The sequence below is a fragment of the Pseudorca crassidens genome, chromosome 7 (genome assembly GCF_039906515.1).
Source record: "Pseudorca crassidens isolate mPseCra1 chromosome 7, mPseCra1.hap1, whole genome shotgun sequence".
Classification (NCBI taxonomy): Eukaryota; Metazoa; Chordata; class Mammalia; order Artiodactyla; family Delphinidae; genus Pseudorca; species Pseudorca crassidens.
This window is the reverse complement of record NC_090302.1, coordinates 19,928,676-19,953,019: the sequence shown is the minus strand read 5'-3', so window position 1 is coordinate 19,953,019 and position 24,344 is coordinate 19,928,676. Positions and strand designations below refer to the sequence as shown.

At 55.3% G+C, this 24,344-nt stretch overlaps 1 protein-coding gene across 4 annotated transcripts in view; it reads left to right on the top strand.

Annotated features, from left to right (window-relative positions):
• COL27A1 (collagen type XXVII alpha 1 chain) overlaps positions 1 to 24,344 on the top strand; it is a 144,607-nt gene that overhangs the window by 4,563 nt on the left and 115,700 nt on the right. For all 4 annotated transcript variants that reach the window (XR_010944888.1, XM_067743556.1, XM_067743557.1 and 1 more), the window contains exons 2-5: positions 3,583 to 3,653; positions 7,831 to 9,563; positions 17,363 to 17,416; positions 21,679 to 21,732. Coding sequence is in view for 3 of the 4 variants with exons in the window: in XM_067743556.1 (XP_067599657.1) it covers positions 3,583 to 3,653; positions 7,831 to 9,563; positions 17,363 to 17,416; positions 21,679 to 21,732 (1,912 nt within the window). In the remaining variant the exon portion in view is untranslated. The remainder of the gene's footprint in view (positions 1 to 3,582; positions 3,654 to 7,830; positions 9,564 to 17,362; positions 17,417 to 21,678; positions 21,733 to 24,344) is intronic.

Below are 24,344 nucleotides of genomic sequence, written 5' to 3'. Positions count from 1 at the left end.
TGGTGAAGGCTGGGACTCTGGTGTCTGGCAAGTAGGAAGTCCCTGTAAGTCTCCGATTTCTTCTCCACGGGAGACGAGTCAAGCGAAAAGGACTGTCTTCTAGGTGGTGGAGTCAGATGATGTGGGTCGCTGACATTGCTGTGTGGCTTTGGGCAAGTCACTTCCCCTCTCTGGGCCTCAGTGGCCCATCTCTATAAAGAGGGGCTGGGACTAGAGTCTGGCCTCTATACTCTCGTGCTATACTTCGGCAGTTTCTGGGTCAAGTGCACACAGAATCCAGGTCTGAGAGGGTCAGTTGCATTTGTTGAGGTGAATGAAAGGGAGACAAATATTTTTGTAACAGGCCTTTTCAGGGCCGAAATTCTCGAGTCAGAAACCGCGGTGTTAGGAAGCTTAATTGAAGAGAAGATTCCGATCCCATCTCCCCTGTGAGTCTTCTTTCTCCTGACCTTTAGGGATGACAGATATTGCCCCCAATACGTCCTCTTATTCTCTAGAGGGTGGTCACCTTGGCATAACCCCAGCAGGAAAAACTGACCGAGAAGGATGTGCGTCGTTCTTGCACCTTCTCCTCTCCACCTGGCCTCTCTTTATCAGCTTGGGGAGCGTCCTAAGAAGGGTGGATGTGACGACACAGGGAGAGACTCAAGGAGTGAGAGCTGGTGCCTGGAAAGGGCTGGGAAGAGAGGAGACCGGAAGGAAATGGAACAGAGACTAGTAAGGTTGCAGGAACACTGGAGAGCTAGGGGCGGTGTCTTCTGAGGAGGCGTTCTCAGGAAAAATGAGTTCCCTGGTCCTCAAGTTCAGGCACTGCTGACCGACGGAAAGTGCAGTGAATTTCCTTATCGCAGACTTCTCCGAGCCTTTGCTATGCAGCTGTGCTTTGGAACTACCAAGACTGGGATGTAGGAGATGGCTCTTCCCCACTACATCTGGCCCCAGTTTCCTGAGTAGCTACTTGGCGGGTGTGGGAAATAGTACTGAAGAGCTGTGTCCCCAGAGTCTTCCCATGGTGACCTTGAGGAAGCACCTACCGTCCCTAGGCCTCAGTTTTTGTCAAATCAAACAAAGCTGCCTATTACTGTTCATCACAGCTGATGTGTCTGCCAATTTGCTTCAAGCGGGCAGGTCATGCCAGAAGGGTCAGCCTCTACCCTTCTCCCGAGACAAGGCCAGGGCCGCTAGGCACTGACCTTTAGTGATTGCTAGTGATGCGCTGGAGGTGAGGCCCATGGAGGCAGGGAGGACAGGCCTTGTGTAAAAGGCATTCTCACAGCAGTGGCAGCAGATTGGAGAGGATGAGGAGGGAGCAAGGATTATCTAGAAGCATCCCTGGAAAATGTCAGAGGTGGGGTGGGCCTGCTGGAGTTAAAGCTTTGGGAAGATACTTTGTGAAGTCCAGAGTCCTGTAATACCAGGTAACATTCATTCCTTCTGCAAAAATACTCTGAACACTTACTACATGCCTGCCAGGTGCTGGGAAAACAAGAGTGAACAAGACAGATGTGGTCCCTGCCCTGCAGGGACTTGGGCTAGAAAGGGAAACAGAGAAATAGACAATGACCATACATGGGATACCTGGTGACGTATGTGCGGCAGGCTCTGGGAAATGACACCAAGGCTAGAATCTAACACATGAGTGGAAACTGACCAGGCAAAAGAGTAGTGTCTAGAGCACTTCAGATTAGCATGTGCAAAGGCCCAGAAGCGGGAGAAGGCTTTCAAGGGACCGTCAGCGTCTGAGTGCTGTTTGAGCTAGTTCACCTTACGCTCTAACTCTCAATTGAACAATGCTTAAACAATGAGGGGAGTTATTACCTCCCATATCAAGAGGCCCAAAGGAAAAGCAGTAATAGGGTTGGCCAATTCAGCATCTCAAGTGTCATCAGACACCCACTGTTTTTCCATGCTGCTGTCCTCACATGCTTGTGCGCCTTGTTACCTCATGTGCACAAAATGGCTGCAGCAGCAGGTCCTCACTCAACAACATGCACAGGCCAGAGGAAAACCTTTTCCATGTCCCTTTGAAATTCTTTCTTAGAGGCCCTGACAGGCATGCCTCACACCTCATTGGCCACATTTGGGTCACATATGCACGCCTAAGCCAGTCATTAGCATGGCAGATTCCCAGAGTGGGCTTAGACGTATCCAGATTCATCCAGTATCCTCTGAAGTTCAGGTCTCCCTGAACTAGCAGAAAGGGGGGTGGCTGTGGGTAGGTAACCATCAGTGTCTTCCACAGTGTCCAGGTCAGGATTACCATCGATCCTAATTGCAATTAAATTGGAGTACTTGGTATTAAATCAGAGGGTGTTTTCCAAGGCTCCCAGGGAGCTGGGAAGAACCCGGGACTCCAGACATCCACCCTGGCAGATGGGTTTCCTGGATTACGTGATTCCCCAGAAGCACATCATCCTAGGCTTTCTCTTGAAAATGGATCCTGGGCCCACGTGTCCCAGCCTTTGCCCTCACCACCCGCCTGTCGGGGCTCTCTCTGCCTGCATCCTAGCTGGCCGACTCTGGCCACGTGCTGCCCTCCCCTTTGCCTGCCTCGGGATCAGATGCCCTGGTGGCTTCGGGTGTCGCCAGTGGCTGCTCCCACAGGAAGGTGAGATCGGATCACTGCCTCTGCCCATCTTGGCAGGATCCCCTGAGCAGAGCATTAACCCTTCCGGGCCCCAGAGTGCAGGGGCAGCAGGGTTGGTCTAAGAATAAGAAGCACTTTGGTGGCTGGCAACAGGCCGAGCCCTTGACATGCATGAGCTCATTTAATCCTCACGCCTGACTTGCGAGATAGGGAGTGTCAGCCGAGTTGCAGAGGAGGAGACAGACTCAGGGAGGCGGAGGGACTCATCCAGGGTCATACAGCTGGTAAGCAATGGGGCCAGGTCTGCACCCGTGGGGGCCTGACTCCCCGTCGTCTCCCCTTCTCTCCTTCGCTCTCTCCCATTTCCTATCAGCATGAAGCCAGGAGGCAGATTCCTTAGCACACACTGGTCCTGGCTAAGGGGTCTTCTCCCGCCCTCCGCCGTGAGTCTGGAGATTGACTTCTCATCTTTCCTGCCCTTTGCAAAGTTTACCCGTCATCTAAGCAGAGCAGCCTGGTCTTCCCACTGACCTTTCAGCCCTGGCTCTGCTGCCCGCTGGGCCTCAAGATCTCAAGGCCACAGGACGGATGGAGAGACTGAGGCCCAGAGACGGGGAGCGGCAGGGGCTGTTCCCTCGTTGCCCAGTGAGTCGCGGCAGACTTTGAGCTGGACCCTGGGTCTCCTGACGGCCCAGGGCAGGGCTTCCTGCCTACTAGTTCCCGCCCGGTGACCTTGGTTTATTGATCTGTGAAAAGCGAGGTTGTATTTGTACTGTGTAAGCGGGTCCTACCCCAAGAGGCTGTGCCTGGACCCCCGGGAGCGTGGGCTGGTCCGACGGAGCCCTGGAGCCTGTGCCTCGCTTCCTGCCTCCCCTGGGCGGGACTGGGGTGGGACTGGGGCTGGGTGATCCACTCCCAACTCCCTGGCTGGACCTGGACCTGGACGTGAGAGGTGGAAGCTGATGTCACATCTGCTTGTGTCTCCTGGTCTCTAGGGGGTTTCTCTTCACCTGGATCTTAGTCTCCCTTGCCTGTCACCTGGCTTCCACCCAAGGAGCTCCTGAAGGTAAATCTCTCTTCTCTTTGTCCAGGGGGAGACAGAGGAGGACAGAAGGGATCTGAGAATGCAGGGGTAGGAGACATCAGTTCCCCTAATTGGAACTCAGTGCCTCGACTTTCTCATCAGTAGAATGGAGCCAGTCATTGGCAAATTTCTCTCTGGGCTTGAGAGAATCATGTTTGATGTTTTGTGAAGGGTAGAAAGGGCTCAGTGCAGAAATGTGGAAAGGTGATGCTTTTGTTCCTCTCCAGGGCAGAATGTAAGTTACTTTGGGTCAGTAGGCTGCAGTTGTCCCTCTGTCCAATGGGTACCCCCAAGAAGTGCTAACAAGAGGCACAAAGGCCACCGCCATCACTGCCCACGCCTGTGACCCGCCCTCCCCTTCCTGTGAGATGCCGCTCTTTCCGGCTATCCCTGAGGAGCTGTCCAGAGGGCCCAGGCAGCGGGAGGCTGGCTACACCACTGCCCACGGAAACTGAAACGTCTCCCACATCTGTTTGTCAAGCGGCCACAATGCCACTTAAAATAGCAGCCCCTCCCCCTCCTCCACGCCCGCCCAGCACGGGCAGGCGGCCGGGCACTCCCAGAGCCCCTGTGGCCTGACCTGGCCACCGGGCAGGGATTGGGCTCCTGGAAGGGGACGGCTGTGCCCGGAAGAGACTCCTGCTGCCCAGCAACATTTTGTGCAAATGTCATATTTTCCGAGCTTGCTCTTTCCCCCACAGAGTAGGTGAACAGCTGTCCAGAGTCCTGAGTCAGGCACTAGGGGGGTGGCGAGGAGAGGCTGGAGCAGTGTGGAGCCCGGTTTACGTAATAAAGGGATCTTGCTGTGGCCAGCTGGCCGGGTCCCTCCATCTTGGTTTTGGGCTGAATTCATTCCCCTGTCCCCCAGCTCCTCTCCCCTGATGGGATTCTGGATGTGTCTCCACCCTGCCTTCCAACCAGTCTAGGGGCTCCAGCGCAGGATAGGATAGCGTAGTGACGAAGGAAGGACAAAGACCCGGGGGCCAGCTGGGCCTTTTATTATAAGCTGTGTGACCTTGGGCAAGTTACTATCGCTCAGTTTTCTGACCCTCCTCTGTAAAATGGGGATAATAAACAGTACCCGCTGTATAAATGATTGAGAGAATAGAGAGAGATAACCCATGTAAAGCACATAGTAAGTGCTCAATAAATGTTAGTTCTTCTTCTTATTGTTAATTATATACTACCTGAAAAGTTTGGGCAAGAGCAGCCCTTCTCTATCCCCGTGGAGCCCACAGTGGTCAGAGGCTCCCGGAGGCTTAGCAGTGACCACCTGTGTCAGTTCCAGGTAGCAGAGTTGGGGACTTGGCCCCTGAGCTGCAGGTAGTGTGCAGGGGAGGCCTGGAGACTGCCTGGTGTCAGCTTAAAAACCCACGTGGAGGGCTTCCCTGGTGGCGCAGTGGTTAAGAATCCTCCTGCCAATGCAGGGGACACGGGTTCAAGCCCTGGTCCGGGAAGATCCCACATGCCGCGGAGCGACTAAGCCCTTGAGCCACAGCTACTGAGCCTGCGCTCTAGAGCCCGTGAGCCACAACTACTGAGCCCATGCGCCACAGCTACTGAAGCCCGCGTGCCCTAGAGCCCATGCTCCGCAGCAAGAGAAGCCACCGCAATGAGAAGCCCGCGCACCACAACTAAGAGTAGCCCCCGCTCGCCACAACTAGAGAAAGCCCGTGTGCAGCAATGAAGACCCAATGCAGCAAAAAAAAACAAAAACAAAAACAAAACCCATCTGGAGAGGATGATAAGGGAAACCTCCTCGGTGCCACCTGGCCCGGCCGGTTGTCATCTTCCCTGAGGGAGCGCAAGCGGCTGTAAGTTGCAGGGTGCAGGGAGAGATGTGTGCAGGCCTGAGAGCCTCTCAGGGGCTGCCGAGGTGGGACAGGGAGCAGTGACTTTCTGTCATTACAAGTGGCTCCTCCCTTTTAAGTTGTTTATAGTGAGAAGTATCTTACGATAGTAAGAGGCTTTCAGTGATTAAACGTATAAAGTATGCTACTACTCACAGTCCTTAAACAGTGTGGTTTATTTTACCTTAGGACTTGGGGACAGACAGGTGGGAGAAAGGAGAAATTTGAAGGGAAGTGAAGGCCCTCGGGTCCTAGGGAAGAATAAGAGTCTTCAATCCAAGCCAACGTGAAACAGCAGCCTACAGCTACAGAGTTCTTAGAACATTCTTAGCACTTTGTGGCCACCTCCAGGTCTGGTTTCCCTTGTCTTTCAGGCAGGGGAACTGAGGCCTGGGGGGCAGGAATAGACTTGGCCAGAGGTACCTGATGCAGGGGTGGGTGAGGATAGATAATAAGGAAGACCTCCGTTTCATCTCCCAACACCTCGATGAGGTAGGCACTCTTTGCAGCCTCGTTTTACAGCAGAGAGAACTGAGGCTCAGGGTCTGGACTCACAGGTGGTCTTGTCTGGCTCTGAAGTCCAGCCTTCTGACTCCAGAGCCCGCTATGGAACCATTATGCTGCCATGTTACCAGCACTCAGGTTCTCAGCTTTTTCCAGCCCATTTATCTCTCTGTCCATCCACCTGTCCATCTCACAGTGGTTGACCTAGGGTCTACTAAGAGCTGGTTGCATTCAGCCCCGTGCACCCCCCTCTTGCTCCAGGTGATGAGGGAGAGAGCATTCCACACTCAGGGGTTAGGATGCTGAGCCCAGAGGAGGGGGCCTGAGGACCTTTCCCAGAACCCAGTTCCGGAGGCAGCCTCTCCTTTCCTGCTGAGATGGAGCTCCTGAGCAGGCTTCTGCAGACACTGGCAGCTCAGCCAACTGGGGGAGGTCGAATGACCCGACGAGAGGCAAGGTCAGGAAACCTTTCCATAAACACCCTGGAAGCCCTCCTTTTGCTCTGGCAAGCCCAGTCGGCATAATTACCAGGCGGATGTGACCTGGCCAGACCACGGTCCCATGTCCAGACGCTTCGCCAGAGGACAGAGTTTGCAGGGATGCCTCGATTACTTCCTCTGCTCTGTCCAAGGCCACACAGGGAGGAAGGGAGTCGTTGGAAATGTCCTCTGCCTTCTGTGTAGACAGCAGCTCCCCCAGTCTGCTCCAGCCTGAGAGAGACTTCGGGGGTGGGAAGGAGACTGGGTGAAAACGATGGTGAAACTAGTCAGGTCCCCTGGACAGCCTTCCCAAGCTCTGGTGACATGAACATTCCTGTCGTTCCCTCACTTATGGGCCAGCTTCCTGGAGGATATGGCTTTCAAGGAAGAGAGAAGGGGAAACAAACCATGCTGGGCAGGCTCTTATACCCTTAGTTCTAGCATTTGGTGGTCATCGTGATGTTTAATATTAATAGCTCTCCTTCAAAAGTGCTTATTTTGCGCCAGGCATGTTTTTCCAAGTGCATTCTCATTTAATCTTCACAACGTCCTTCTGAGTTTGGTATTACTATTACCCCATTTAAAAGATGGGAAAACCGAGGCACTGAAGTCACAAGGCTAGTAAGTCGTGGGATTTGAACTCAGGAAGTTTGGCTCCAGAGCCTGTGTTTTTAGCCGCTACAGATGGTCCCTAACTTACGATGTTTCGATTTTATGATTTTTTGAGTTGATGATGGTGCGAAAGTGAAACCGTACTTCGAGTTTTTGATTTTGATCCTTCCCCAGGCCAGCAATATGCAGTATGAAACTCTCTCGTGATGCTGGGCAGCGGCAGCCACAGCTCGCAATCAGCCGCGAGACCATGAGGGGAAACAACCAATACACTTAAACCATTCTGAACCAGTACAACCATTCTGTTTCTCACTTATAGTATTCAGTAAATTACGTGAGATATTCAGCACTTTGTTATAAAGTAGGCTTTGTGTGAGATGATTTAGCCCAACCGTAGGCTAACGTAAGTGTTCCGAGCCTGTTTAAGGTAGGCTAGGCTAAGCCGTGATGTTCCGTAGGTTAGGTGTATTAAATGCATTTTTGACTTAGGATGTTTTCAACTTACCTTGGCTTTATCGGGATGTAACTGTATCATAAGTGGAGGACGGTCTGCATATGCAGGATCACGTAGCCAGACGAGGGATTGGTTCCAGCTCTGTGCTATCAGCCACAGCCATGGGGCAGCAGGTAGCAGCGGGTGGACTGTCCTCACCGTCTGTGCAGCCGGAAGCAGGCCCTGACTGTGTCCTCTCCCCCTCTGCCCTCCCTCTCCAGATGTGGACGTCCTCCAAAAGCTGGGCCTCAGCTGGACGAAGGCAGCGGGCGGCCGGAGCCCCCCGCCCCCAGGGGTCATTCCGTTCCAGTCAGGATTCATCTTTACGCAGCGGGCCCGGCTCCAGGCCCCCACGGCTGCCGTCGTCCCTGCCGCCCTGGGCACAGAGTTGGCACTGGTGCTGAGCCTCTGCTCCCACCGGGTGAACCATGCCTTCCTCTTCGCCGTCCGCAGCCGGAAGCACAAGCTGCAGCTGGGCCTGCAGTTCCTCCCCGGCAAGACAGTCGTCCACCTGGGGCCCCGGCGCTCCGTGGCCTTTGACCTCGACATGCACGACGGGCACTGGCATCACCTGGCCCTGGAGCTCCGCGGCCGCACCGTCACCCTGGTGACGGCCTGCGGGCAGCACCGGGTGCCTGTCCCGCTGCCGTTCCACAGGGACCCAGCACTTGACCCTGAGGGCGTGTTCCTTTTTGGGAAGATGAGCCCACACGCAGTCCAGTTTGAAGGTGCCCTGTGTCAGTTCAGTATCTACCCCGTGACGCAGGTCGCTCACAATTACTGTACCCACCTGAGAAAGCAGTGTGGACAGGCTGACACGTACCGGCCCCAGCTGGGACCCTTCCTCCCCCGAGGCTCTGGCACACCCCTCACCTTCCAGACCAACCTTGCCCTGCTGGGCCTGGAGAACCTGACCACTGCCACGCCAGCCCGGGCGTCACGGCCAGCAGGCAGGGGGCCCAGGGTGACTGTGATGCCTGCCGTGCCCGCCAAGCCCCTAAGGACTAGCAGCACAGGCCCGCACCAGCCCTTCACGGGTGGAGGCCCAGCCCGGACCCTCCTGCCACCTGCCAGGCTGTCAGCCAGTGAAGGGCTGCCTCCCGTGCCCCCAGCCTCTCCCGCCAGCTCCACCAGGCCTGTCCAGCCACTGCAGAAGAGCACAGCCACCAAAATCCCCAAAAGTCACCCCACCAAGCCTTCGGGCCCTTCTCCTTCGATGGCCCCTGTCAAAAGTCCCCGCCCCACCCGGAAGGCAGCTCCGCCTTCCTTCACAAAGGCAGCCCCCCCAACCAAGAAGCCGGTGCTACCCACTTCCCACCCAGCTCCTGACAAAGTCTCCTGTCCCACAGTGAAGCCTATCCAGAGGAACCCTGTGACACCCAGACAGCCAGCACCCAGCACCCGGCCCCTACCTCCTGCTGCCAGCTCCTCTAAGAGGTCTTTTCCCCCAGTGGCCCAGGCGGAGGCCAAGACGAGCAGTCATGTCAGTGAGCTAGCCCCTGCCCCCACCAACACGCACACACCTCCCCGACCCGCCGGCCTGCCCCCCTCACCTGCCCCCAGTCCTAGAGCTTCCAGGACTGCTCGGCCCCAGGCCACAGCGATGCCTCCCACCCTCGCTCCTGGTTCAGCCCCCACTGGAAGCAAGAAACCCACTGGACCAGAAGCCGCAAAGAAAGTCAGATCCAAGAGCAGCCCCTGGAAGGCCGTCCCTCTCAGACCTGGGAAGGCAGCCAGGGATGTCCCAGTTAACCATCCGACAACTGGGCCGAGCCCCAGGCAGCTGCGGCCCAGCCAGCAGACCACCCCGGCCCCGGTGCTGGCCCCGGCGCCATTCCTGTCCTCCAGCCCCCAGCCCATGAGCACTGGCTCTTCGTTCTTCCACCTGGTGGGACCCACACCTTTCCTGCTGCTGATGGGACCTCCGGGGCCCAAGGGAGACTGTGGTTTACCGGTAAGACTGGGTGGGGTGTGCCTGCTGCCTGGAGCTTGAGCGGGTGACTGGGGCAGGTAGGCAGTTGCTCCTGGTCGGGGCAGAGGAAGTGAAGCAGCTTAGAGCAGGGAGCTGCTTACAGGCAGGGCCTTGACTCCAACCCGGGTCCCCCATGCCTCCACCTCGGCTGTATTCATGACTGCACATCCTGCCCCAGATGTGTGATCCCCTGGGGTGGGCTTGGGTCGGGTGGCCCTCTCCAGGTAAGAGCAAACCCTGGGCTTTGGTTAACCCAGGCCCCAAGTCCCTCTTTGCTAGCCTCACTGTAAAGGTTGAGCAGCTTAAGGAAAACCACGAACTGACTGGCCCCAGGTTACGCAGTGCCCAAAGGCCTGAGCCCTGGAACAGGGTTCCTCCAGCTCACCAGCTTGTCTGCGAGTTTCAGGCGAAGGTCGCACACGGGTAGGGCTGAGTGTGTTTTCTTTTGCACGTGCAGCATTGTTTAAAAATGTTTAATAAGTTATTAATATTTTTTTAAATGTGAGAGATTTCTTCTAGAAGACTGGGTGACCTCTTTCTTGGAAGAGGGAGAGATGCAGTGGCCCGTGGGCTGCGGCTGTGTCAGGGCTGCTGCCTTAGACAGGACAGGCCCCCTCCTGTGTGTGCCTGTCCACACGTCTCCCGCTTGGCCTTCAAACCCAGTCCTTTCATCTTGTTTCTGTTACCTGCCTGGCTCCTGTAGACATTTGATGTGTGGCCCCTGGTAGAGGAGTTCGGGGTGAGGAGGGTCAAGGAAGAGAGAAAGAACCTTCCACGTGCAGGAAACGGTCTCAGGGTCGATGCCTCCGGCATGCCTGGGACGGTCTCCAGGGGCAGCGACCTTTCTGCAGCTGGAGGCCAATTCCTCCGGGTGGGGAATGATAAGATGGAGTTTCCAGAAAGCTCGGGCCTCTGCTCTGTTCTCCTTCCTTGGAGATGACCACCGTGTGGGTTCCTCCTTCCCGGCGCCGGATCGCCCACCAGGCTCTGTGCTTGGGGTTAGGCTCCCCACAATGTGGAGACAGTGGCAGATACTGGGAATTCCCAGGCCTTACAAACACACTTAATGAGTTTTAATAATCATTAGGAATAATATTTATTCAGCCTGTCTCCAAGGGGACCGAGAGCCCGTTTTTATTATAACCATATTGTAGAACTTACGGAAATTGTATGCATTGCTTTGCAATTATGTCAACATTCTGCTCAAGTCCCGTGCTCTGAACTTGGCAGGGTATGGAGTGGGGAGCTGAGCGAAGCAGGAGAAACCCTTTTCACCCCTCCAGGCTACCCAGTCGTACTCGGGCACCAGGTACCTTTGGCCTGTGATAGCTCAGCTTCCCAAGCTGTGGAGGGGTTGGCCTCACTGGCTGTGAGGTCAAAGGGGGTGAAAGGTCCCCCCGCCGAGTGGAGGAGGCCAATCCTGTCCCCCAAGGCTGTGTGTGACGTGGAATGAGGGAGGCCGTGTCCAAGCCAGCAGAACTGGAGCAGCAGCAGGCTTTCAGGGTGTAGACTCTGCCGCTGGGCCTTTCGGGTGCCTGAGCCTCCTGGGCTTTGGTGATGTGGGTCAGCAGGAGGTGAGGCCTCCCGCCAGATCTGGTCTTGAACTTCCCCCCTTATCAAAGAAGGTGCTGGAGTTGACCTGTTCAGGGACCATTCAGTTCACCCTCATCATTGAGCGGGTAAGGAGCCTAGACACTGTGTCCAGAAAGGGCCAGGATTCGCTCAGAAGCCACACAGCACGTGGGAGGCAGAGCTGAAGTGTACGCCCCAGCTCCAGACTCCAAGATCAGCACATTCCAGTCCCCGCCGCCCCCCACCCCCCACCCCGAGTGTCTGCTCTGAGACCCTAGGACTCAGGGCTGAGAGGCTGAGGGCTTCAGCGCTGTGTCAGGCCCTGTCCTTGGTCTCAAGTGAAGAGTTCAATGTCTAAAAAATCTTCTGTTTCTGTACCTATCACGTTCATGAGTTACTTCCACACACGTGGCATCTCCCTTTAGGACCTTGTAGAAACTGATCCAGGCGGGTAGGATGTGTGCACTAACCCCTCCTCTACAGATGAGAGGACCAGGGTTGGGGAGACAAAAGACTTGGCCAAGGGCACGCAGCATGTTCTTGCAGGAGGAGCTGGGATGCAGCTTCAGTGAGGACCATGGCTCTTCCTCCTTCTCCAGCCCAGAACAGATGAGGGCAAGAGGGAAGACATCAGTGTGCCCGGGTGCCATGCTGCCTCATGTCCCGTGCTGTCCCCTAATCCCACCCTCCCCCCGGCTCGGAACCTAGTCTCACTCCAGTAGGAACCAAGAAGCTTCTAGAAGCTTTGTCCAGTCCGCTGTGGCAAACTGGTGGCGAACTGGTCATTTATATTTCACCAGATATCAGAAATTATTCATTGAGGTGGCATCTTTGAACAGCAGTGACAAGAACTCGTGTTTCTTCTGTTTTCTCTTATCCCCGCCCCAAACCCTCAGGTACATTCAGGATCTAACCCCAGCAGAGCAGAAGCTGTGCTGCCCGGGACATGGGGCTTAATTGTCCCCAGTCTGGGCACACGCAGACCTGGGTTTAAATCCTGGCTCCACTCCTTACTAGCTCTGCAGTCCCGACCCACTCTAAGCTTTGGTTTCTGCAGACGGTAATAGCTCCCAACTCCTGTGAGGAAGCCGGTTGAGGAATCTCCAGGGCTGCCTTGGAGTTTTCGATTTGCTGGGTGATTTGGGGAACTTCTTTCCTCTCCCTGGGGCTGTCTCCTCGCTATGACCCAGTGTTGGGAGAGCTCCCTTCTTAGAAATGACTGCAGGACCTTTCAGAGCCTGAGAGGGTGTTCAAGGCTGTGTCTGGCCAGTTCTGCATGGTTCTCGAGGGGCACGGGACAGACTGGCAGAGGCTGAGACAGAGCTGTGGGCCCAGGCCTGCCAGGAGTTGTAGCACTGCGGGAGGGAGCTCTGTGGGAGCCCCAGGAGCAGGGGGAACATGGAAAAGCTGAGCTTGGCCCCGGGTGACTAGGGGCGGGGAAGCTGTGGTTCACAGAGGCCGCACAGAAGCTGCACAGAAGCCCCACGCCCAGGAGGAGGCGAGTCAAGGCCTTATTTATTCACGATCAGGCTGCTGGCATTTGCACACCCTTGCACTTTTTCCAAGCGTTACCTCGGGGAGACCCGGCCGAGCGCCTGGCCCACAGCAGATGCTCCATGACTATCTGGGAGATGAATGAAGGAATTTGATCCTTACGGAAAACAGGTTGTCCTGACACGCAGGCCAGGCTCTTTGAGGTTACACAGATCTTTGCTGCCGGTGCAGTAAGGAGGCGCTTGTAGTGCAAGAGCACACAGACTTTGGATTTGGAATGACCTGGGTTTGAACCATTCCCTTATCCAGCCATCTTTTCATTCTTTCAACAAATGTTGAATGAGTGCCTTCTAGGTGCTAGGTGCTGTGTGACCTTTGGCAAGTCACTTAACCTCTCTGAACCTCAGTTTTTGGCCTCTGTAAAACAAGGGTGTGGTACCACCTACCTTTCCAAAGTTGTGTGGGTTGTCTGAGATGAGAGGCGTAAAGCACCCAGCTTTAGAATATGGGTTCCAGTGGATGTGTGTGGCTGATTGTTGATGTGCAAATGGTTGAGGTAGGGGCATTGTTGCCCTAAGAGAACCAAGAGGTTCTGGCACAGGAGGGCCTTCATGCCGTTGGCAGTTAGGAATCAGGGCTAGATCTTGAGCAATTCACCCCTTACACTGGTATCATCTAGAATCCAAGAGAACGGAGGGGCATTTTGCTTTGTCTTTGCATATGATTTTTGAGCTCCTGCTGCGTGCCAGGCTCTGTGCTAAGCAGTTTGTGTGACCCCAGGCAGAGAACAGGGTAATCGAGGAGAGTTTAAGGAAGGCATTATTTACAGAGGTGTTGGCATCATCAAAGGAATCAACAGGGGCTGGAGAAGCACATGGGGTCCAACGTGAATTACAAGGGGAGGGGAAGGTGTTGCTAGAAGCCAGTGAGAGTTAAAGCATGAACAGGGGTCTCGGACAGGAGCTGGGACCAAACTATAGCACAGCAAGGAGGGAGCAGGGAGAGAAATACCCCACCCGCCCTCTCCTTCTACTGGAAGAAGAAGCTTCTTGCTGGGGTCTCCCATTGACCAAACTCAGCCAGAAGCAGAGAGCGGGGAAGCCTGGCAGTGCAGCCTGTAGAGGTCAGCTTCCCAGGGCACAGAATGGATCTGGGGAGCAAATGGAGAATAACCAGCACGCGTATACATTATCTTGGGGGAAAAAAAAGGGGGGGTATTGTATTCCTATTTTACAGCTGGGAAAACTGAGACCCAGAGGCATAGGGAGATGAAGTAATCTGCTCAAGGCCTGTCCCAGTAGGCCCTTCCCTAGGACAGAGACTGAGGAAAGCTCAGTGCCCTTTGGGCTAACCTTGGGAATAATCGTGAGCTCAGATGGTTAGAGATGGGAGGGCCTTTTGAGATCTCCTGCCTTCCCTACCAGGCAGCAGGCACTGAGCAGAAACCCAGAGAATGAAAGGTCATTGCTCAGGGTCACCTGGCTGTTAGCAGCTCACTCAGGACTGGACTCAGGTCTCCCAGATCCCAGGCCTGCGAAACCTCTCCTTGCCTGCTGCCAGGGGCCATGCCAGCCAGGACTTACTTCCTTCTGCAAGGCTTGGCAGGCGGGCTATTGCAGCTGGACACAAGGGTGGACTTGTTCCGGGGGATGGGGTTCCCCTAGGCCTGACTGTTGGAGGCCAGGACCCTTGGGGGAAGCCCAGAGCGGCTGCCTGGTTGTTTCCATGGCTCTGTTTGCGTGAGCCCCGAGCCCAGGCCTCGTCCACCTCCCCCAGACAGGCCTGCAGCCCCCGCTCCCCTCCCCCTCAGCTCCAGGCCCTCTCAGAGGCCCCGTTGTTTGCAGCGTGGAGTGGAAAAATCCCACCCTGGCCTTGTGAATCATCCCGGAGTCACCCGCTCAGGCTTCGGGCCCTGGAAAGAAATGGCAGCGTTTTTCCACTGCACGGTGAGCAGGCAGGGTCTCGGATCAAGCGAGAAGGGCAGGGGGCACCCAGCCTCACTGCGTGTGGGAGGGTCAGGCCTGCCTGGGGCCGCAGCTGGGCTGCTGGGCTGCCATGTCAAGGAGTCCAGCTGTGAACTGACATCACCAGGCGGGGCCGTGGGTCCTGCCTGGCACTTAGAGTCTGTTTTGCAGATGTCAAGGATGAGGTCAGACTCCAGGCTGGATGCCAAGAGGGTGTGTCCAGGCCACTGCAGTGGTGGCTGTCCCAGGGCCCACCGGGGAGCTACACCCACGGAGACTGCCTCTCCCTGAAGCCCTGCACCATCTTTCACCCCTCCGGGCCTTGGCCACCTTCTCTGGGAGATGGACGTGATCTCACCGTTTCTCTCCCATTGGAAAACCTAGAGGAGGACATCACCACAGAAATTCAGGGAACGCCAGTGTTGGGAAGGTTCTGGGATAGTCATTTCACAGATGCCCACACAGGGGAAGGGACTTACCCGAGTTTGCGCACCTAGTCACGACGCACCTGACCGAGATTGCCTGTGAGGAAGCTGCCCAGGATAAGAGAACAAGTCAAATGATCCTTGGTTGAATCCAGGCCCTACCTGTTAGCTGTGTGGCCTTGAGCAGATCACTTTGCCTCTCCGAGCCTCTCTGTGGTTTCTCATCCGTGAAGAGGGTTCAGTCATGATAAAGGTACTGCAGTAACGCTTGGCCTCAGCACCCCGCACCTCCCCTTGATTCTGGGTCACCTGGAAGAATAGGGCCGAGGAGGACCTTCTAGGAGGGGAAACCTTTGCTCTCCCCCAAACAGATGCTGGGGAAGGTGACTTAAAATTTTGAGTTGGGGAGTTTCCAGCAGCTTGCTTAACAGAAACAGCACTAACTTGCTGGGCGTTAACTGTGTACCAGGCACTAGGATTTGCACTTTTTACAGATTACCTGTCAGCTAGGTTCTGGTACAGCCTCATTTTACAGTTAAGGAATGAAGCCTTGGAGGCTGGAGGGAGCTGGCCCAAAGCCACACAGCTAGGAAGTGAGGGCGCCCAGTGTGGACCCAGGCCCCTGTCTTATACTGTATTCTACTACTTCCCAGGGAGGAGCAGAGAGTAGGCTGGCCCTGAATCTCCAACCCCCAGAGGTAGATAAAAGACTAGAAACTGTCCACCCCGCCCCTGGGCTCTGGATGGAAGGAATGCTGCCTGCTGCCAGTTTGGCCAGAGGTACCTGGAGGCTCAGATGGCCAGGACTTGCACTAGGTCACGCAGAGCCTCCCTCCCTCCGGCCGGGGCTCTTTCCAGTGACCCTGGGGCCTTGGTACCCATATCTGCCTGTCTGGATCTCTCTTCTGATTTTTATTTATGGACGAGCAAGCACGTGGTGTTCACAGACCAGAACTGTGAATCAAGGCTGCCCAGCGTGAGATCTGGATTAATTACCAGCCAAATCATACTGGGTTTTCAACACCGATTTTAACTCTGGGCAGGAAACCTGGAATCTCGTTGATGGTTATTTGAAACAAATGAATTCCCCAGGCCTCACACATCCTTGAAAGCCTGGCTTCCTTTGAAGGCTGTGTTCAGTTCTTTACATCAGGCACTTAGTTAATCCTCATTCACTCCTTTGGGGTAGACAGGGCAGTAGCTGTGGTAAAGGAGAACTGTGGAGACTCAGGCTGAAGGCCTTGCACCAAGTCTCCAGCTATTAAGTGGCAAGACCAGGATTTGAACAAAGGTCAGACTGCGGTTTTGTAAGTCTGCTGGGCTGACTTGCTTCCTATGGGAAGGGAAGAGAGGTGAGGCCAGACAGGTGCTCCCTGAATGCCATGATGCGGGGTTAGGCCCGTCTTATGTGGGAAATGGGGAGCCATTGAATGTTGTTGAGCAGGGGGAATGCCTTGGGAAGGTGAACCAGGCTGTGTGGAGGGGGGAGAGGGTGGAGGCAGGGAGACAAGTGAGCGGGCTGTTGCACGTTCTCAGGGCGTGGTGATGAAGGTTGGACCCGGCTGTGACCGCTGGAATAGGTGCAACATTTGAGTGACGATTGCATACTAGGCATTGTGTTATATGTTTACCATCTCATTTTATCCTCGCGATAATCCAATGAGGAGGGCATTATTACTCCATTTTATTGGCACAGTCTGGTTAAGGAACTTGCCCAAACCCAGCTGGTAGGTGGCAGCACTGGGATTTGAACCCAGGCCTGTCTGATGCAGCAGTCTTTGCTTACACCCTTGATGCTACACTGCCGCTCCGTGGTGCAGAGATGCTGGTGTGACCTTGGACAAGTCCCTTCTCTGCTGAGGCTCTGCAGATAACTTGGCTGAACTCTGAGATCTCTTGCTGAGCCTTGGGGAGAGAGAGATGACTCATATCCCACTAGTTCCTTTGAGGAGACCATGGTCTAGTGGGAGCAACGGGCTTCTAAGCAGATAATTCCCCAAATATAATACAGTGGCCTTTAAAGCAGAGGGAAAGAAAGGGCTTGGCCCAACTTAGGGGAGGGATCAGGGAAGGCTTCCTGGAGGAGGCGACACCCTAAGTTAGTTGAGTGATAAAAGATGAGCGCTTCAAAGACCAAGAAACAGCAGCTGCAATGGCCTGAAAACCCCAAAGAGCATGCATTCCTCAGGTAGGTACCTCAAGGGATCCCTCTTCTCAACCATAGGGTTTCCATGCTCAGAGCTCTGGATAGGTTTGTTGAATGACTACATGATTCCATTCTCTTCTGCCACTGGGCACTGATGCTGTCTTCTTACTTTTTATTCAGGGTCCCCCTGGGCTGCCTGGGCTCCCTGGACCTCCTGGTGCACGGGGTCCTCGGGTAAGTGATCACGCGCTGTCCTTTTGCGTTCTGGTAGGCTCTGTGTCCTGTACCCCATCGCCCCTGAAGTCTCAGCTTTGCTGTGTGTCCTCATGCTGCCTGGCACCCATTTTCCACTTTGTCCATTGGAGTGGACGTAGGGCTCTTAGGGGGCACTGTGTGGCCAGACGTGGCATGGGACCGTGAGAACCTCTTGAAGAGTCTATGCTGTCTATTGTGGGTATCACCCTTGGCAGCCTGGAGTGGAGAAGGGGTTTCTGCCCATCCCCTCAGCTGATGGGCTTTAGTGTTTGTCCAGGAAAAAAGCTGACTTGGGAGAGGATGACACTTGCATCCATCTTCCCGTCTCTGCTGGGACAACCTGGGGTAGCGATGCTGACACAGGCAACCAGATGGGCCGTGCCAGGGATGGGGTGAGCTTCCCATGCTGAGAGGTTCAACCAGAGTCTGGAGAATGGCTTGGCAGGGCTTTGGTGGCTGGTAGGAGCTAGCCGGAACCTCGGAGTGAAAAACAGCTCTGGTCTGTTATGCCTGGCATGTCACTTAATGCTGTCTTATTTTGATCCTCTCTCCTTCCAGGACCCCCATGGGCCAGTGTGACCACTCTCATTTTAGGGATGAGAAAACCAAATTACTAGGAAATGGAAGAGCTAGGACTGGAACCCAGGCTCTTAATCATATAATACTGGGACTCTTAGGGGTCCTCTTGGAGAGAAATCTGTCGTTTTCCCAAGAGGGCTCAGACCCATGGCGCCTGGCATCTGTGCCCAGGCTGAATCAGCCTTTCCCACGCTGGGGGCCTGGCGAGGCCCTGGCAGAGATAGCTGCCTGGGGCATATTTTTAGCTCTGAGCCCAGAGGATGGTTCTGGTTATGCAATTACTCGAGCCCTAGTTCCCTCCAGACCTGGCCCTGTGCTCCCTGGGCCCAGGGCTCTGGAATCTGCTGTCTGAAGTGGCATTTCCTCCTGGCTTTGGAGTCTCCATGGGGCACTTGCCCAGAGCTGGGGACCACAGAGGTATCATGGACAATGCTGGCCAAGGGACCTTGTAGCCTGGGACCAGGATGAGGCCCCTGGACGTAGCAGTCTGCCTGGGCCTCCAAACTCCTCCTGAGCCCCTAGCCTCTGTGCCTTTGTTTGGACTGTCCTCTTGACCCGGCATGTCCTCCTTGGCAAGTTCCTCCTCCATCCATAGCTCAGATCAAATGCCGCCTCCTTTTCTGATGATCACCTCCTTCCTGGCGCTCCTGCGGCACTTCACTGCCCCTCTGGCTGGCATGGGTCCCTTTGTCAAAGCTCACACTGACCGCTGAACTCTGTCACCTGGGTGGCGTATGCAGGATCTCATCCCGTCTTCCCAGCCTTCCCGATAAGTAAGTTCCAATACTATCCCCATTTTACAAGTGAGGAAACTGAGGCTCAGAAGTGTTCAGTTGCTTTCGATAAGTTCAAACACAGAGTAAATGCCAGAGCCAGGATGGAACCCGGACAGTCTGACTCCAGAGCAGCAGACAGTCTGACTCTTAAACTACCTGTTGCGCTAATTTTTCCATCAACTCAACTGAGCCTCTCTGGGCCAGAGACAGGCGCTGTTGACTTTTCTTTTTCACCCAATGCCTAGCAGAGTACCCTGTGTGCAGAAGGTGCTGAGCAAATGGTTGCCGATGGGTTCTAGTCTGGGAGTCAAGAGCATTTCCCCCAAGAAGCTGTGTGACCTTAGGCAAGTCCCTTCCCTATTCTGGGCCTCAGTTTCCACATCTATAAAACACTGGATCATGGTAAGGCATTTCCATCCAAAGTTCCTACCAGCTCTGAAATTCCACAAGTGAGGGAATGACTCTCCTGACATCCCTCTCAGGCTTTCGGAGTACTCCCCACTCCCTGCTGCCCATCACCCTGTTTCTAGACTGGAAATTCCATAGATCATAAAATGCCAAAGATAATAGAATGCGGGGATTAAACAATCCCAGTTCCTCTGTACAGATGGTGGTTCTGGGGCTCAGGGAGGGTCAGGGCTTTATCTGAGGTCATCCAAAGCTCTGTGGCTGGCCCCTTTCCACCTCTGCATACTCCCTCGACCCATCGAGGGATGCTGGGGAATCCCTAGGCCCTCCCTCCACTCGGCTTTCTGGGCTGCAGCATTTGTAGAGTCGGTCTGCTTGGCTCTCAGTCAACTATGTGATTCATTTCTCTGCAAGGCAGTGGCTGGAGAAGAGTGGAGGAGTGGGGATGGGAAAGCAGGAAGCCCTCACCTTCACAAGCTGCAGATGGGGTAGCCGAGCGCTCTATCCCTCCATCTTTAGGGCAGCTGGGGGCACAACTGGGGAGAGGTAGTCAATCTTGACATTGCCTGGCACAGCCCATGCCTGGTTCTAGGATGCTAGATGTGAAGGTCCCCTCCTCAAACACCCCCGTCCAACCTTTTCCCAATTCAGGCTGAGCTCTAAAGTTAGAGCCCAGGAGCCCAGGCTGGGGTGAAGCTCTGAGGTCTTCCAGATTCCTTAGACACCATGAGTCCCTGTCATTCATGGAACTGATGGGGAGACTGAGGCTGGGGAGGGGGAAGGCTCAGAACTGGGACCATATTGCATCTAGGTGCCAGGAGACAGCGTTTGGTGAAATATTGGGAAGGGGCTGGAGGGTTGATTATTTTGGAGGTCACCCATGACACCGTTATAAATTCCCCAGACTGAGTGAGCCTCTCAACTCTGTTTCTCCTCCACATGGATGGAGAAAGGGAGGGTCCCAGCTCAGGCATGGAGGAAGAGGGAGGTGCCTTGGGCAGAATGTGACAGGCTGCAGCTGGGAAGTTGGCCTTGAAGAGAGAGGAAGGAAGCAAATTCATACACAGCCAGATGAGTCAAGAGGGGGCAGGGACAAGGGCAGTGTATCTAGAGGCTGTTGTAGTAGGGGGCACCCCTCGAGGTGCCTGTCTCCATCCCCAATGCCTCAGATTATTCCTGTTGGACAAAAGACCTCCAGAAAGTACTCAACTCTTAGGACTCTGTTTATATTACTGGGCTGCAGGACGCTAGCCCAGGGCCTTTGCAGAGAAAGTGGACATAAGGCCGCAGCTGTTGTAAGGGAGATTCAAATATGGCCTGGGAAAATCCAGTGCCACGAATAAGCCTTGGACTTGAAGCCAAAAAAACTGGGTCCCGGCCCTCTCTTGGACACTACTCTGCTGTGTGACCTTGGCCAAGACTCTGACTCTCTGAGTTCAGTCTTCCCAGCTGCTTCGTGGTCCCTGGGGGGCCCTGTAAGCTCAGAGCATGTAGGAATCTAAGGGAGAGCTCTGACTACGTGTTGGGGCCACAGGAGGGATGCCCCTTTGTTCAGAGCGGCCAAGTGCTCCCTTGGCTGGGCTCGCAACTCCAGAGGCTCATACAGAGTCCAGTTGGAGTCTGAAGTCTGGAGAGGTTCCCTTTAGCAGGAAGAGTCCCAGAAGGTTCCTTGGAGGAGGTGGCATTAAAGCCAGGCCTTGAAGAATGGGTTGGGTTTCAGCTGGAGGGGATGGGTGGGAAAGGCATGCCAGATGATGGGACAGCATGACAAAATGATACACAGGGCTTCCCTGGTGGCGCAGTGGTTGAGAGTCCGCCTGCCGATGCAGGGGATGCGGGTTCGTGCCCCGGTCCGGGAAGATCCCACATACCGCAGAGCAGCTGGGCCCGTGAGCCATGGCCGCTGAGCCTGCGCGTCTGGAGCCTGTGCTCCGCAGCAGGAGAGGCCACAACAGTGAGAGGCCTGCATACCGCAAAAAAAAAAAAAAAAAAAAGTGTTACAGAGAGGAAGTATCCATACCAGGCGTGGTCAGGGCAGCAAACAGCTAAGTGTGCTCTGAGCCTGAGGAAGCGAGTGTGGGAGGGGCTCATGGGGCCAGGTGGAGAGCGCACAGAAAGGTGGTCACATTCAGGGGTTAAGGGCTTGTGCTCTGAAGCCACGCATCTGAGGTTGAGATCTAGCTTTGCCCCTTAGCAGCTGGGTGACCTGAGAAAGTTATAAACCTCTCTGAGCAACAGCTTCCTCATCTTGAAAATAGGAATCGTGGTAGCACCTACCTTGTGGGTTAATAGGTTAAAGTGAGATAATGCGCGGAAAGTGCTTAGCACGGGGCCGGGCATCAGGGGAGCCTCTCTGCAAGCAGCTGCTATGGCCAGACTGCTGAGACTTGACTAGGGAAGACCCAGCAGATGGGTGGGCGGAAGTGCCAGGCCCTGACCCCTATTTTCCCCTCATCTCTTTTTTCTTTTCCCTTTCAGGGTCCTCCTGGGCCTTATGGAAATCCAGGCCTCCCCGGCCCTCCTGGAGCCAAAGTGAGTGTTTGCTGTGGGGTCTGGAGGGAGAGCCGTGGGACGGATGCTGAGGTTAGGGCTGCATTGGGGGAGCTTCTCTTCTTAGAGGCTCCTGGTGGTTGGGCCTCAGGGTCACTGTGGAGGCCTCAAGCACTCTCTGGAGCCTCCCAGGTGCCAGGCCCTGTACCAGGCTGGAGACACAGTGAGGAGTTAAGAGTTTAGCTTCTGGTGGGGAGGGGTTGAGGGGGAGAAGGGCAGCTGGAACCTAAGGTCCTCAGAGGGAGTGGAAAGAAAGGTCATTTGCTGCTAAATAGGGAGGGCTGTGAAGGTCCAGCTCGAATGTACGTGTTACTGGGTCATAAGACACACCCTGGGGAGGCATGTCAAGTTTTGAGCTCGGGAGGGACGTGGAAAGATCATGTTTGAGAAAGACCCCGGATGCCATGTGGAAGATGGACTGGGGGGTGTGGAACCAGAGCAGAGGCAGGGAGACCTGGGGTGATACAGGCCAGCGTAGGGGTGCGGGAGGAGGGGAGTGGGCACCTTGACAATGTGGAGGTGAGGTAGGGAGGACTCGGTGATGGGCGAGAGGAGAGAGATGGTGACTCCCTGGTGTTAGCCTAGGTGACCAAATTGAGGAGCCGGAAGAAGGAATGTTGCATCTGGGAATCTGTAGACCGGCCCGGTGGAGATGATTCGCAGACATTCTGAAACTCAGGAGACTCTGAGCTGCAGATAGAGCCCTGGGGGGTGGCCAGCACAGAGAGGCCACCTCTGGACTTTAGATGGGACCAGAAACCCACGTGACTGGCGCTCTGATGGGTGTCGGGGGCTCCAGCCCCGGGGTGCCTTGGTGCCTTCCAGGAGCACCGGCAGAGAACAGAGCTGTCCAGGGTGGCGCGTGGAGTGAGAAGCACGAGGAAAAGTACGGGGCCAGCATTATTTAGGTTACAGGGAAAAGGCTCGAGTGATGGCTGGAGAAATAGGAGAGGAAGGAAGACACAGGCTCGGGGAAGCCAAGAGCACAGCAACCGTGCCGAGAGAGTGTGGGGCAGGCCAGGACAGGCAGAGGGTCTGCCCCGCTGTCAGCTGTGGGGTGGCCAGGTGAAGAGCACCCGTGGGCCCTGGTTGGCCTGGGCTCAGGGTCCTTCTTTGCTAACGCATTACAAAGGGCTAGTGGCTTGAGGAAGGCCATTAACCGACTGGCCCCAGCTCATGCAGCGATTGATGGTTGAACATCCTCCAAAGGCCAGGCTTGACTCCTAGGGCAGAGTTCCTCTGCCCACCTTGTCCAGAAGTTTGGGACAAATGTACACAAGTGGCCCTGGATGTATGACGCTGTGGCACCAGAGCGCCAGCGCAGAGCCCTTGCACACGGCGGCGGGAGCCCCTGCCTCCCCCCTGTAGGTGTGTGACTTCGGCCAGGGCTGGACTGGGGTCCTAACTTGGAAGGCGAGCACAGAGGCCTCAGCTGCTTAGGGGCCAGCAGCTGCCTGGAGGTGCTCTGGGTTTTAACAAGGCAAACACTGATGGTAGTAAGCACCGTATATTGGACCCTTACTGTGGGCTAGGCACTCTGCATGCACTTCATGTAGCCTGTCTCATTTGATCCCCACAAAGACCTAATGACCTCATTATCATTGGGTGATAGGTGGAGATATTGCACCCATTTACAGATGGGGAAACTGAGGCTCAGGTGGATTAAGACACTGTGTAAGAAACGGCAGTGGCACCTGCCCCCATGGGTCAGGCAGAGACAGGGGAGCTCCTTGGAAGACTTCTACTTTGCAGAGGCCTCCGGTCTCCAAGGCCGTGGCGTACATCGAGATGCTGAGGATTGGCCGCTGTTTTGATTGCCAGGTTTGCTCAGGAACACGCCTTTCTTGGCCTGCCCCGGGCCTGTCTGGTCCTCCCTCCCTGCCGCCCCCAAATGTGACCCCCTGCTTCTGTGGCAGATGCTCCGTCAGCTTCTCCCCGGTCCAGGCTGCCCCACACTGCAGCGCCTCAGCTCCAGTCTGGCCTGCAGCCCACCCCCATCCTGCCAGCAGATGTGCAGAGGCCGGAGGAGGACCCACCAGCTGCTGTTCTCGCCACCTTCAGAGCAGCTCTGGGTGTGGTGCGTGAGGTTCAGTAGTCCTGACACTCCTGCTGCCACATGGAGCTGGGACCTGTGGACTCAGGGCCTCACGGATAGGCTTCCAGCTTGCTTCTGTGTAAACGAGTAAGGGTGAGGGTTCCAGAAAACACACTGGAATGGGAGTCTTCTTCTCCCATTAGAACTTGCATAACATGCCAAGGGGAAAAGTCATGCCCTTTACCTGGACACTTGGTTGTGAGTCTAAGGAGTGAGCAGAGGTGGATCCAGGACAGATCAGTTGGATGGGAGGCCCAGTCTGCTGGGCTTTGGCCCTGGGCTGCTCTCAATCTGTGGCTTGACCAGGACAGGGTTAAAGAGAGGCTCTTCCCGGATGGAATTCCTGACTTATCCAAGATTGGAAGGGAATGTCGTGGATCTGCAGGAATAGATGTGATTCTGGGGAGAGGGTCCTCGCTGTTTACCAGATCCTTTCTGGGTCTGGGAGGAGACCCGGTGGGATTGTAGGGCTGGCCTCCTCCAGGCTCTGTGCTGGTTC